The 13,877-nt window shown below is 36.6% G+C and overlaps 1 protein-coding gene and 1 non-coding gene across 11 annotated transcripts in view; one reads left to right on the plus strand and one right to left on the minus strand.

Moving 5' to 3' along the window:
* The window catches only part of SCN3A (sodium voltage-gated channel alpha subunit 3), a 121,149-nt gene that overhangs the window by 61,070 nt on the left and 46,202 nt on the right, over positions 1–13,877 (minus strand). For all 10 annotated transcript variants that reach the window (XM_070357803.1, XM_014478348.2, XM_070357819.1 and 7 more), the window contains 4 exons: positions 13,466–13,738; positions 13,202–13,265; positions 6,205–6,346; positions 4,937–5,143 (listed from right to left, as the gene is read on the minus strand). In XM_070357803.1, coding sequence (XP_070213904.1) covers positions 4,937–5,143; positions 6,205–6,346; positions 13,202–13,265; positions 13,466–13,738 — 686 coding nt within the window. The remainder of the gene's footprint in view (positions 1–4,936; positions 5,144–6,204; positions 6,347–13,201; positions 13,266–13,465; positions 13,739–13,877) is intronic.
* LOC138985090 (U6 spliceosomal RNA) lies at positions 4,023–4,129 on the plus strand. Its single transcript, XR_011462360.1, has one exon. It is a non-coding gene; the product is annotated as a U6 spliceosomal RNA (small nuclear RNA).

Consider the following 13,877-nt stretch of genomic DNA (forward strand, 5'->3'; position numbering starts at 1 on the left):
TTTATACGCAGCGCTGTGACATGGCCAACGTCCTGCTTACTTAGGCTAATAGCATTACTTTCACAGTGGGTTTGCTGAATTCTTATTGTAACAGATAACAAATACGTGCTTAATATTTCCACAGGGAATAACATTTTGTTTCTCTTATCTCTGTGTGAAACAAAAGAGGCTCTATAACTTACTGTATCTGTGTGTCCTTAAAAAATAAAATAAAAATATATCTGTGATTATACTTCAGTGTAAACATAAGATCCAGTTTTAAAATCTCATTTTAAAACCTCAAGACATTAACTATACTTATTACAATTCTACCCCAAATTATATTGGGCCTCTTAAATGTCACTATTTCTAATTTTGTGCCAAAGTTTACTGCTAAATTTTTCCTATCAGACCAATATATACTTCTGTGGAATATGCTACGCTGAGCACTTAGACATTTAAAGATCACAAATTAAATGCCAACACAATTATGATGACACAGCACAAAACATTTCTTTCTTTGTCAGTATGTCTTTGTCTTTTAAAGTTGTACTTGGTTTGTGAGCTGAATATGACTTTTTTTCATGTCTAAACAGTGACTAGCACTTGGAGGTCTTTGAACATATATAAATAAAAATGGAAATGATGCTAGACTTCATGAAGTCATTAGCTAGATAGCTTTTGAAGAGTCACAGGTGATTAACCAGACTGACATTACACTGGAGCCCCAGTGATCTCATGGGTGTACTAAGTCTCCCTCTCTTTCTGTCCCCACCTCCCACTTCTCCATCAGCATGGGCTATTTACTGGTCACTGTTACCTGCATTGTCAATAAGGAAGTAAAATTAGCTTAGCACCCGTGCCATCCCCATCAATATTAAAACACTGGGATAATTTACTCTGAAATCAGTTTAAACTTTTGTGTATATGAACTTAAAGCTGAATCATGATTTGATCTCTGGACTCCAATAACTTTCAAGTGAAAAGAACTGACATTTTGGCTGACCTAATTAGGATATAGATAATTAGATTCTTTAAACTTCTACTAGACATAGTGTATTTACTGCTAAATTTTAAAGATTATACTCTTTTAACTGATGTAATATTTTACCCTAAAATGGCTGCATTTCAGAAGACATTCTTACTCCTGTACTGTAGGTTGGTTTAGTATTCTCATGCACATTGCTTTTCTGTTTTTGTAAATGACAATAGAATAACCCAATGCTTTAAAATACAACTAGTATGCACTATCTGTCTATATGTGTATACACATATATATTATTTCCTATAACTTTTATTTTTAGCTTTGAAATGAAAAAATTCTTTGCCCTGTAAATAGCTACCATTTCATCATCTTACAAATGTGTTTTATTTGTAACGATCTGGAATAAACTCTTGAATACTTGAAATATAGGAGAAATTCCTGGCAAGCATGAGGTATATTTTATAAGTTACACTCAAGTTATCACCAAATTAGTTTATGACTTTTTTTATAGATCAATAAACTGTAACCATGATACTACTCTGTACCCAGTGTTAACAGGAAAATAGAATCAGCATGTTCAGCAACTATTAAGTATATGGTTGGTCTGAGTAACCAGATAAACAATTCATTGTCAAATCCATCTCACCAAAAAAAAAAAAAAAGCCTCAGTAAAAAGTACCTCTTGCTGTATGTTGTACATCTTCAGAGTAACTCAGAATTATTAAAAATTTAAATTTTCAACACACAATTCCAAGGATATACTGACATTCAAATAATGCCTCTAATGTTTGGGAACATCCATTTAAGAAAATCACTATGCACAAAAATTATTTGGATTTCTGCTTCTGGTTGAGATATAGTAACAGATCTGATTCACTCTTCCTCCTAAAACAACCACTAAGCAGCCTAGATACATGTAACAATGGTTTTGAAGAAATTATGAATGGGGGAATTGAGTTGAGTTTTCAGAAGGGTTTTCACCTAGCAGTAGGGAATAATTAGCCTAGGACTATGTTCTAAGTTATACCTAACAATTCTTCAAAGATTTAGGATCAAACTGTTTACAAGTAATTTAACTATGTTTCCAAACTAAGATCAAGAATTTTTATAGAAATACAAAAATATCCAGCACCCCAAAAGATCAAGTTTCAAGTGTCTGGAATTTAACCAAAGTTTGCAATAAATGTAAAAAAATCAGGAATATATAATCAATAATGAACAGAAATGATTAAAATTGATCAAGATCTGACACAGATGTTAGCATTAACAGACAAGGACTTTAGGACTCTATAAACATTTATTATAACTGTATTGTGTATGTTCAGTATGTTACCTATATGGGAGAAGTAAAAGAAATTCCAATCAAGCTTTTCAAGATGAAAGCTATAATGTTTGAAATGAAAATACCCTGGGTGGGACAAAGACAAATCCGATGATGCAGAAGAAAAGATGATAAACTTGAAGATGTTAGTCACAGTAGAAACTATGTGAACTGAAATGAAAAAGCTAATTCTAAAACTCATATACAGCTACACATTTTAAAAATATATTTGACCAAGAATAGTCAATACAGTCTTTGAGAGAGAAAAATAAAGTTGGGGAGTTACCACTATCTAATTTCAAAACTCACTCAATAGCTACAGTGATTAAGAGAGTGTGGTTTTGGTGTAAAGAGAAATAAATCAATTGAACTAAATAGAATCCAGAAATAGACTTACTCACATATGGACAATTGATTTTGACAGTTTCAAAGGCTGTTTAGTGGAGAAAAAATATTTTGTTCCACGAGTTATGCTGGAATAACTAGGTATCCATATGCAAAAAAAGGGCTTCCCTGGTGGCTTAGGTGGTAAAGAATCTTCCTGCAATGCAAGAGACCTGGGTTCAATCCCTGGCTTGGGAAGAACCCCTGGAGACTGGACTAACTACCCACTCCAGTACGGTTGCCTGAAGATTACATTGACAGAGGAGCATGGTGGGCTACAGTTCATGGGGTCACAAAGAGTCAGATATGAGTGAGCGAATAACACAACAACAATAAATTTTTAAAAAGATTCGACTCATAAATCACACCACCTTACAGAAAAATTAGCTTAAAATGGGTCTTTGATGACCTAAATATAAGACATAAAACTTGCAGAAGAAAAATTAGGAGAAAATATTTGTGATGGAGACTTGGCAAAAATATCTTAGATGCTACACCAAAAGCATGATCAGAGAAACAGAAAAAAAAAATCTTGATAAACTGTACTTCATCAAAATTTAAAACTTTTGCCTAAAAAAGTACAGTTAGGGTGAAAGACAAATTACAGATTGGGAGAAAATATATTCAAGGAATAGTTATCATGAAGGACTTTTTTTTTTAATACATAAAAATTACTCAATCTCAATGATAAGAAAACAACCTAGCTAAAAATATGGGGAAGATAGTTGAATATCCACTTTACAATAGAATCCATACAGATAGAAAATAAGAACAAGAAAAGATGCTCAGCTTCACTAATTGTTAAGAAAATGCAAAATAAGACAAATGAAATACTGCTAGTAGAATGGTCAACAGGCTTCCCAAGTAGCTCAGATAGTAAAGAATCTGCCTGCAGTGCAGGAGACCTGGTTTGATCCCTGGGTCAGAAAGATCCCTTGAAGAAGGGAATGGCAACCCCTGCCAGTATTCTTGCCTGGAGAATTCCATGGACAGAGGTGCCTAGAAGGCTTCAGTCTGTGAGTCGCAAAGTCATGACTGAGCAACTAACACACACGGAGAATGGTCAATAAGACTGACCATACCAAAGTTGGTGAAGATGTGAAGGATATAATTCTCACTGACATGAATTGGATTTTGATTTGTCTTTCCATGACTGTCATCTTTCAATTTATGTTTATTCTTGTAGTCAAATATTGTTCTTATCTCTTATTTCCTCAAGACATGAATGCCCCATTCTCTATGCCCCTAGCCCAAACAGCCTTTAATATTAATGAAAATTTAAAGTCGGCTCTAATAGCAGATGCCTTCTAAATATTCTGATACCCTATTGTGCTATAGAAATCCTGAAGAATGGTGCTCGCTTTGGCAGCACATATACTAAAATTGGAACGATACAGAGAAGATTAGCATGGCCCCTGCGCAAGGATGACACGCAAATTCGTGAAGCGTTCCATAAAAAAAAAAAAAAAAAAAAAAAAAAAAGAAATCCTGAAGAATGATTAAGCATAGGTAGGCATGAAGTTTTGAGTTCAAAATTTGAGATCACATTTGAGATCAATCAATACAGAATAAAACTTCAAGTGTAATTAGGGGTGAAATAGGAATATTTGGAAATACCAGTTATGTATCTTTTTTTGTATTAAACTGAAAATAAAGTTCTTCCCTGAGATTTCATAAGATAATTGCATAGTTAACTTCATCCTGAATATGTTTTCTACCCTGAGCTAATTTCCTCATGAAAGTGAAAGTGAAAGTCGCTCAGTCCTGTCTGACTCTTTGTGACCCCATCTACAGTCCATGTAATTCTCCAGGCCAGAATACTGGAGTGGGTAGCCTTTCCCTTCTTCAAGGGATCTTCCCGACCCAGGAATCGAACCCAGGTCTTCCACATTGCAGGTGGATTCTTTACCAGCTGAACACAAGGGAAGCCCAAGAATACTGGAGTGGGTATCTATCCCTTCTCTAGTGGATCTTCCTGACCCAGGGATAGAACTGGGGTCTCCTGCATTGCAAGCAGATTCTTTACCAGCTGAGCTATAAGGGAAGCCCTCAGTTTCCTCATATATAACATCTAAAAAGTTACTTTGACTCTAACTTAGGAAACAATTTCAAGTTTCAATAGCTTTTTCTTTTCTAATGACAATGCCAGTGTGCCATATGAAAAGCCAGCACCAATTTTACCTCCGTGGTACAATATGCCTACTTTAAATAACAATGACAATGATGATAATAATAATAAAGCAGCTTTGCTTTTTATCACTTAGTACCTGAGCTTCTTCCTGTTGCTTTTTAATCTGTTCAAGCATCTGCTGAAATTCAGCTTCTTTCTGTTCAGCCTCTTCCAGCGTTGCCTGATTCTGTTCTTCATAGGCCATGGCCACCACAGCCAGGATCAAATTCACCAGATAAAACGAACCCAAGAAAATCACCAGCACAAAAAATATCATGTATGTTTTTCCAGCAGCACGTAATGTCTAGGAGGAAGAAAAAGATCAATCTCAACAGTATTTTATAAAATGTCCCCAAATAAAGGTCTGCTTACTAACATTAGATAGTCGGAAGACGAATGCTTATTAGCATACAATGTATTTGACCAAGATTATTTTTTGTTTTAAAATGCATACACACACAAGTAAAATTATTTAAGACTTGATTGTAGTGTCATTTGATGTAAGCATACACATTTTAAATTTGTACATATTGGATATACATTTGAGGACTGCTAAAATGCTTTTTCTTAGAGTCTATAATGCAGGGAAATATTACAAGTAAGAACACTATTTTAATTCCTTTCGTGGAGTTACTACTCAGTCCACACTGTCTTTCCACATCATCTAGAGATAACATCTTTCTTCCCTCCTAGAGCCAATTAACCTTAAGTTGAATTTGAAAATTTTATATAATTGAATTTGAAAATCTTTTCACATGTTCTTATTACATCCACAACTATATTATAAGCTCAAGTCATGAACATTCTCTGTATCCTCCATAGCCCCTAGCAGAATGCTTCTCAACAAAGAATGTCAAAATACATGTACTGACTGAATGAACAGTTGGGATCCTAGGCACACTCACTTTATGATGGACCCTTCTCAGTATTTTAGAGTATTATAGACAAATGCCTATACTTACGATTTCATATATGCTCATAAATTTAAATTATATGCATGTTATTTTGAACCTTACTGCTGTGCTCTGAATGTGAGTGTCCTACCAATTCATGTGTTAAAATCCTAATGCACAATGTGATAGTATTAGGAAGTATGGCCTCTGAGAGGTGCTTAGGTCATGAGAGTGGGACCTCATGAATGGGATTAGTGCCTAACAGAAAGAGCCTCCAGAGAGATCACTAGTCCCTTCCTCCAGGTGATGACACAGCAAAAAGGTATCGGCTTATGAGCCAGGAAGAGGGATCTTGCCAGAATGCATTCATTGTGGTGTATTGATCTTGGACTCCTCAGTCTCTATAACTGTGAGAAATACATTTCTGTTATGGCATTTTGTTATTGCAACCCAAAGGGACAAAGACATTTACCAGCTGATAAAGGTTCTCCCAGTAGTCTTGAGTCATGAGTCGAAATAGAGACAAGAAAGCCCAGCTAAAAGTGTCAAAGCTTGTGTAGCCATAGTTGGGGTTTCGACCAGCCTTCACACAGATGTATCCTTCTGGACATTGGCTGCAAGAGAGAGGAATGGAGCTGGGCTCAGCAGAGCAGTTATAGCTATTTGAATCCATATTGATTTATAGGAATTGTCAAAACCCAGAGTTGCTGTCTGTGATGAATTTTCTTGCTTTCTTATCCAGAACACTTTAGGTAATTGCTCACAGTGAAACTGTTAGCAGATGAAATTTATCAGGAAAACCAATAGAAAACTTAGGTGCACAGGAGTCCTATTTATAGATCTTTAGCATGGCAGAGCAGCAGAAATCACACATTTTTGCACTGACACCTCTCTTTTTAAAGTGGCAGCAATCAATGATTAAAAATGAAAACCCAGAAAACCCAGCCAAAAGGTAGGGAACTGCTTAATAAGTTACTTCATTAGCCACTTATGTAAAAATTCCTAAAATACAATTTTTATTTTAGAATAATTTTAGATGTGCAGAAAAATTACAGAGTACAGAAACTTCCTATATGTCCTATGCCTGGTTTCTTGTATTACTAACATCTTAACGTTGGTATGTTTTAATCAATATTGATACATTATTATTAATCAAAGTCTGTCATTCATTCTTATTTTCTCAGTTTTTCCTTAGTATCCTTTTTACATTCCAAGACCCCACCCAGGAGGCCACGTTATGTTTAGTCAGCATGTGTCTCTAAAGCTCCTCTTGGCTGTGACAGCTTATCAGATTTGCTCTTGTTTTTGATTACCTTGACATTTTTGAGGAATATTGGTCAGGTATTTTGAAGAATTTCTTTCAGTTGGGATTTGTCTGATGTTTTTCTCATGATTAGATATTGAGGTTATGAATTTTTGGGAGGAAGATCACAGATGTAAAGTATCATAATCCTTACATCATATCAAGGTTACATGCTATCAATATGACTTATCACTGTTGATAATAACGTTCATCACCTGACTTGAGATAGTGTTTGTCCAGTTTCTCCATTGTAAATTTACTCTTTTTTCCTTGTTTTTCCATCCTGCTCTCTTTAGAATACTCATTATGTGTTGCTTACACATAAGGAGCAGGGAATTATGATCTACCTTCTTAAGAGCAAAGTATGTGCACAAATTTATTTGGAATTCTACATGAGATTTATCTATTATTTCATTTATTTATCTAATATTCAATCTATTTTATGAGTATATACTCATGGGTATTCATTTTACACTTTGAATTATAATGCAATTTTATGTATAATATCATTGTGTAGTTTTGCTTACGTTGTTCCACTTTTTGCCATTGGACGATTTTCAGGTGACTCCTATATCTCTTTGCCATCACTCTTGGTGGTATGTGTTTTGTTTTTGTTTGTTTTTCCACACTTTATTACATTCTGACACTACGATATAGTCCAGGCTCATCTTTCATACTTCCTGCCCCAGTCCTATAATCAACCATTTCTCCAAGGAGCCTTTGCTCTTTTATTGAAGAGTGGCATTAGAAACCATGGTAAAGGTGTGTCTGTGTTTGTGTATACACATTTGTCTCCTTGCCCTGCCGACTGAGGGCCCAGAAGCAATGACACTGCCTTGGCAATCAACATGGCACCCAGATCGTGGTTTCTAATACTATTCATATAGCCACCTGTGCCTAGGTTAAACTAAACGTGAGGTCATAGTCATTTCCCCAACTTTATTTCATTATTGCTGGATCATTCCAGATTCCTCCCTTTACTTATCTGTAACCCCTCACTCCAAAAGTGAGAAACCTGAGTTCTGTCATCTACTATCTATTTACTTAATTATTCAGTGCCAGTGTACATGCATAATTGTTTCTGGATTGTTAATCCATACTGTGATGGGAAACAACTTTATCAAGAAGATTATAGTTCCTTTTGCCTTTAGTCTTATAGGCTAATTCATTTCCAAAGTTACTTAGATTAGTACCTATTCCCTTCCTTCAGTTTATTATTTAAGTGTATTTAGATACTTTGTCACATTCTGTGTTTCAACCTGAGATCTCTCATCCTCACACGATTAAAAAAAAATTTGCATATAGTATTAAGTTTTTGTGCTGTAAAGTTTTGTAAAGTTGACAAATACTTAATATTTACCATTTCAGAATCACACAGAATAATTTCTCCACCCTAAAAAATCCCCTATACATTACCCAGTCAAGCCCCTACTCTGAACCCCTGGAAAACATTGATCTTTTTATCATCTCTATTATGTATCTTTTCCAGAATATCATGCAATTGGAATTATACAGAATGTAGCTTTTTCAGATTGCCTTTTTTTTTTTTTTTACTTATTAAGATGCATTTAAGGTTCATCAATATTTTTATGGCTTGATAGTTTATTTATTTTTATTACTCAATAATATTTCATTGTATGAATATACCACAGTTTGTTTATCTTTTCAGCTCTTTAGGGACAACTTGATTGCTTCTGGTTTCTTGTGATTGTGAATATAGATGGTATAAATAGATATTTACCTCAGGCTTTTGTGTGGATATAAATTTTCAAATTAGCTAGCTAAATAGTTAGTGGAGTAATTACTGAGTTATATGGTAAGACTGTGTTTATTTTGTATGAAACTGCCAACTTGTCTTTTAAGTGACTGTACTATTTTGCATTCTAGCCAGCAGTGAATGAATGAGAATTCCTGTTGATTTGCATCTTTACCAGCAGTTGGTATTGTCAGATTTTTTGTTGTTGTTGTTAATTTTAGTCATTCTAATAGATATATAATCAGATCAGATCAGTCGCTCAGTCGTGTCCCACTCTTTGCGACCCCATGAATCGCAGCACGCCAGGCCTCCCTGTCCATCACCAACTCCCGGAGTTCACTGAGACTCACATCCATCGAGTCAGTGATGCCATCCAGCCATCTCATCCTCTGTCGTCCCCTTCTCCTCCTGCCCCCAATCCCTCACAGCATCAGAGTCTTTTCCAATGAGTCAACTCTTTGCATGAGGTGGCCAAAGTACTGGAGTTTCAGCTTTAGCATCATTCCTTCCAAAGAAATCCCAGGGCTGATCTCCTTCAGAATGGACTGGTTCTGGATCTCCTTGCAGTCCAAGGGACTCTCAAGAGTCTTCTCCAACACCACAGTTCAAAAGCATCAATTCTTCGGCGCTCAGCCTCCTTCACAGTCCAACTCTCACATCCATACATGACCACAGGAAAAACCATAGCCTTGACTAGACGAAACTTTGTTGGCAAAGTAATGTCTCTGCTTTTGAATATGCTATCTAGGTTGGTCATAACTTTCCTTCCAAGGAGTAAGCGTCTTTTATATTCATGGCTGCAGTCACCATCTGCAGTGATTTTGGAGCCCCCCAAAATAAAGTCAGCCACTGTTTCCACTGTTTCCCCATCTATTTCCCATGAAGTGGTGGTACCGGATGCCATGATCTTCGTTTTCTGAATGTTGAGCTTTAAGCCAACTTTTTCACTCTCCTCTCTCACTTTCATCAAGAGACTCTTTAGTTCTTCTTTTTCTGCCATAAGGATGGTGTCATCTGCATATCTGAGATGATTGATATTTCCCCCAGCAATCTTCATTCCAGTTTGTATTTCTTCCAGTCCAGCGTTTCTCATGATGTACTCTGCATAGAAGTTAAATAAACATGGTGGCAATATACAGCCTTGACGAACTCCTTTTGCTATTTGGAACCAGTCTGTTGTTCCATGTCCAGTTCTAACTGTTGCTTCCTGACCTGCATACAAATTTCTCAAGAGGCAGATCAGGTGGTCTGGTATTCCCATCTCTTTCAGAATTTGCCACAGTTTATTGTGATCCACACAGTCAAAGGCTTTGGCATAGTCAATAAAGCAGAAATAGATGTTTTTCTGGAACTCTCTTGCTTTTTCCATGATCCAGCGGATGTTGGCCATTTGATCTCTGGCTCCTCTGCCTTTTCTAAAACCAGCTTGAACATCAGGAAGTTCACGGTTCACATATTGCCGAAGCCTGGCTTGGAGAATTTTGAGCATTACTTTACTAGCGTGTGAGATGAGTGCAATTGTGCGGTAGTTTGAGCATTCTTTGGCATTGCCTTTCTTTGGGATTGGAATGAAAACTGACCTTTTCCAGTCCTGTGGCCACCTTTGAGTTTTCCAAATTTGCTGGCATATTGAGTGCAGCACTTTCACAGCATCATCTTTCAGGATTTGAAATAGCTCAACTGGAATTCCATCACAGTAACTCATTATTGTTTTACCTTTCAACGCCCTAATGACAAATGATGTTGAGTGTCTTTATATATCCTTATTAGCCATCTGTGTATATTCTTTTGTGGGTATCTGTTCAGTTTGCCCATTTTAAAATTGGGTTATTTTATTTTTTTTATTTTAAGGGTGCTTTATGTATTGGGGGTACAAATCATTTATCAGATATGTATTTTGCAAATATTTTTCCCACTCTGTGGCTTCTCTTTTCACTCCCTTTACAGTGTCTTTGCAGAAGCTTTTAAATCCAACTTATAAATTATTTCTTCAGGTATTATGCTATGGGGTTTATATTTTAAAGCTCATCACAAAATCTGAAGTCATGTAGCTTTTATTCTATGTTTTCTTAAAGAATTTTTATAGTTTTGTGTGTTTTGCATTTAGGTTTATGATTGGTTTTAAGTTACTTTTTGTGTATAGTATAAAGCTGTATCTAAGTTCATTTCATTGCACATGAATCTCCAATTCTTTTAGCATTCTTTCTTGAAAACACTTTCCTGTCTCTATTGAATTGCATTTTCTTTGTCAAAAATTCATTGACTACATTTTTGTAATCTGTTTTTTTGAGTCTCTGTTCTTTTTCATTGATCTATATCTAGTATTTCCCAATACCATATCGTCTTGATTACTTTAGCCTTATAGGGAGTCTTAAAATGGAGTAGATTTCTTTAGAATTGTATTTGATGTTTAACAATAGAGTGACTATCAATTTTACTGTGTAAATTACCTGACCCATAACAGATACTCAATAAAGGGAAGTGATTACTATGGTTTAATAGAGATAAAGTATACATTAACCCACCTTATCCAAAATTTTATCTAGGCTTTTACATTAACTATAATAATAAAAACAGTAGCCAACATGCAATAAATGTTTATGACAGACCAGGTGCTAGTCCAAGTGCTTTATATGTATTAAGTAACTGATCACCATAACAACCTGAAGGGAGAGATGATATTACTCTTCAGTTTAGAAACAGACTTAAATACAGAGAGCTTCACTCTTTCCAAGGTCAAGAGTTTGTAAATGGTGGAGTTAGGATTTGAACCCAGGTATATATGAACAGTTGGAGAAGGGAATGCCTACCCACTCCAGTACTCTTGCCTGGAAAATTCCATGAACAGAGGAGCCTGGCAAGTTACAGTCCATTGGTCACAAAGAGTTGGACACGACTGAAGTGACTTAGCACACACACTCACGTATATGAACTGTAGAACTTTTGCTCCTGTTCTCTACCCTCTCCTATCAAAGTTTGGGAAAACTATCAGGAAAAAAAATTCCCCAAAATTCTGTCTTTGTTACTGGTCTATGGTTTTAGTAATCCTCTTAGATCTTTATAACCACACCAATTTCCCATCTTCTGCTGCTGCTACTGCTAAGTCGCTTCAGTCATGTCTGACTCCGTGTGACCCCATAGACGGCAGCCCACCAGGCTCCCCTGTCCCTGGGATTCTCCAGGCAAGAACACTGGAGAGGGTTGCCATTTCCTTCTCCAGTCTTCTGGGATGACTCAAAATATGTTCTCTGTAAGTTCTGCGATCTAAGAGTCACTACTGCTATCCCTTGGCTTTAAAAAATTTCAGTCTCTATCCTGAGTTATGGGCTTCAATAAAGAATCCACTTGCAATGAGGGAAACCCTGGTTTGATCCTTGGATTGGGAAGATCCCCTGAAGGAGGGCATGGCCACTCACTCCAGTATTTGTGCCTGGAGAATTCCCCAAGGACAGAGGAGCCTGGTGGGCTACAGTCCATGGGGTCACAAAGAGTTGGACCCGACCAAGCGACTAAGCACAGCACAGGACCCTGACTTATAATTAATTTGCAGTACTTTTGGAAAAATATGCTAAGTATGAGAGACTAGCAGGATGACTAAGACATTACAGCATCTCTTATTGTGTAATGTGACAGAAAAGAACTATAAAATATGCAGACGCAGACCAGAACATGCCTTTGACATACATCTGCCACTTGGATTCCTTGTATACAGGGGTTCATCCAATTTCAAGAGTATCTGAGTTTCTCAAAGCAGTTTTCCAACCGGGTTTGCACCCTGATGACCATGTTACAGCCTGGATCTTTTCCAATCAGGGCAGAACTTGTCCCATCAATACATCCTGGTGGTAGTTTATGGTTTAATCATTAAGTCTTGTCCGACTCTTTGCGACACCATGGACTATAGCCCCATGGACTATATCCTCTGTCCATGGGATTCTCCAGGCAAGAATACTGGAATGGTTTGCCATTTCCTGCTCCAGGAGATCTTCCCAACCCAGGAATTGAACCCGGGTCTCCTACATTACAGGCAGATTCTTTACCAACTGAGCTATGAGGGAACACATCCTAATACCAGTCAAAATGTGCCCATCTTGTTTTTCCTTCTCTGTAATTCTTAACTGACTCTGATGGGTTTACAGATAAGACAGACACTGGACCTTCATTCTTGAAAGAAAAATTCATGTACATATTATCTGTGAAATTCTGGATAAAAGGTCTTCACCCAAAGGGATGATTTTAATGACTGTGAGTTTAGAATAAATACCAATCCCAAAAGATGGAGAAAGTACTTCCTAGGTGGGCAGCACCACTCTTTATTAAACACATGCAAGACTACCCTTGTATATTTTCTTCCTATTTACTTTTGCTTTTTCCCAAAGTGTTCTACATCTTAAAAAAATTTTTCCTTACCCTGCATCTGATCCATTTCCACAGAGTAAAGGGTCATTTTGTCCATCCAGAACATAAAAGTGACCTGTTAATATAAAGAATAAACTATTTCATATCAATCCTATTGACATTAGGGATAAATAGAATTTGTTTATCTCAGTTATTTCCAAAGTGGATACCAAAAAAGTAATTTACAAAGATGGCTTCAAGCCCACAGCTTCAACTATTTATAGTTAAAAACTCATTCAGCAACACTAAGATTAACAATGGAGCAATATTTCTTACTGTCATCTTCAATGTAATCCTTCCAGTTAAATGTGCTCATTGTTACATTAACAAATGTCCCATTTGAATTCATTGTGCCATTAAATAAAGAGGTGGTGTTGGTTTCAAAAGCAGAATCGCTTGGGGGCCATTGTAAGCATTTATTCCGCAGGTTGCCCATGAACAGCTGCAGACCAATTAGGGCAAACACGCTCAGACAGAACACAGTCAAGATCATGACGTCAGAAAGCTTCTTCACAGACTGGATCAGGGCCCCCACGATGGTCTTTAAACCTGTGGAGAGAGAATGAGATCAGCTGAGGAAGAGTGTCAGAAGCCACAGAGTCTTCTTAATAGTCATATACATTCTCTTTCCCCACAAACAGTTGCCTGTCTGTTTAGACATCAAAGCTTTATGGACAGCCAGATGGTT

The sequence above is a fragment of the Bos mutus genome, chromosome 2, assembly GCF_027580195.1.
Source record: "Bos mutus isolate GX-2022 chromosome 2, NWIPB_WYAK_1.1, whole genome shotgun sequence".
In the NCBI taxonomy this organism is placed as follows: Eukaryota; Metazoa; Chordata; class Mammalia; order Artiodactyla; family Bovidae; genus Bos; species Bos mutus.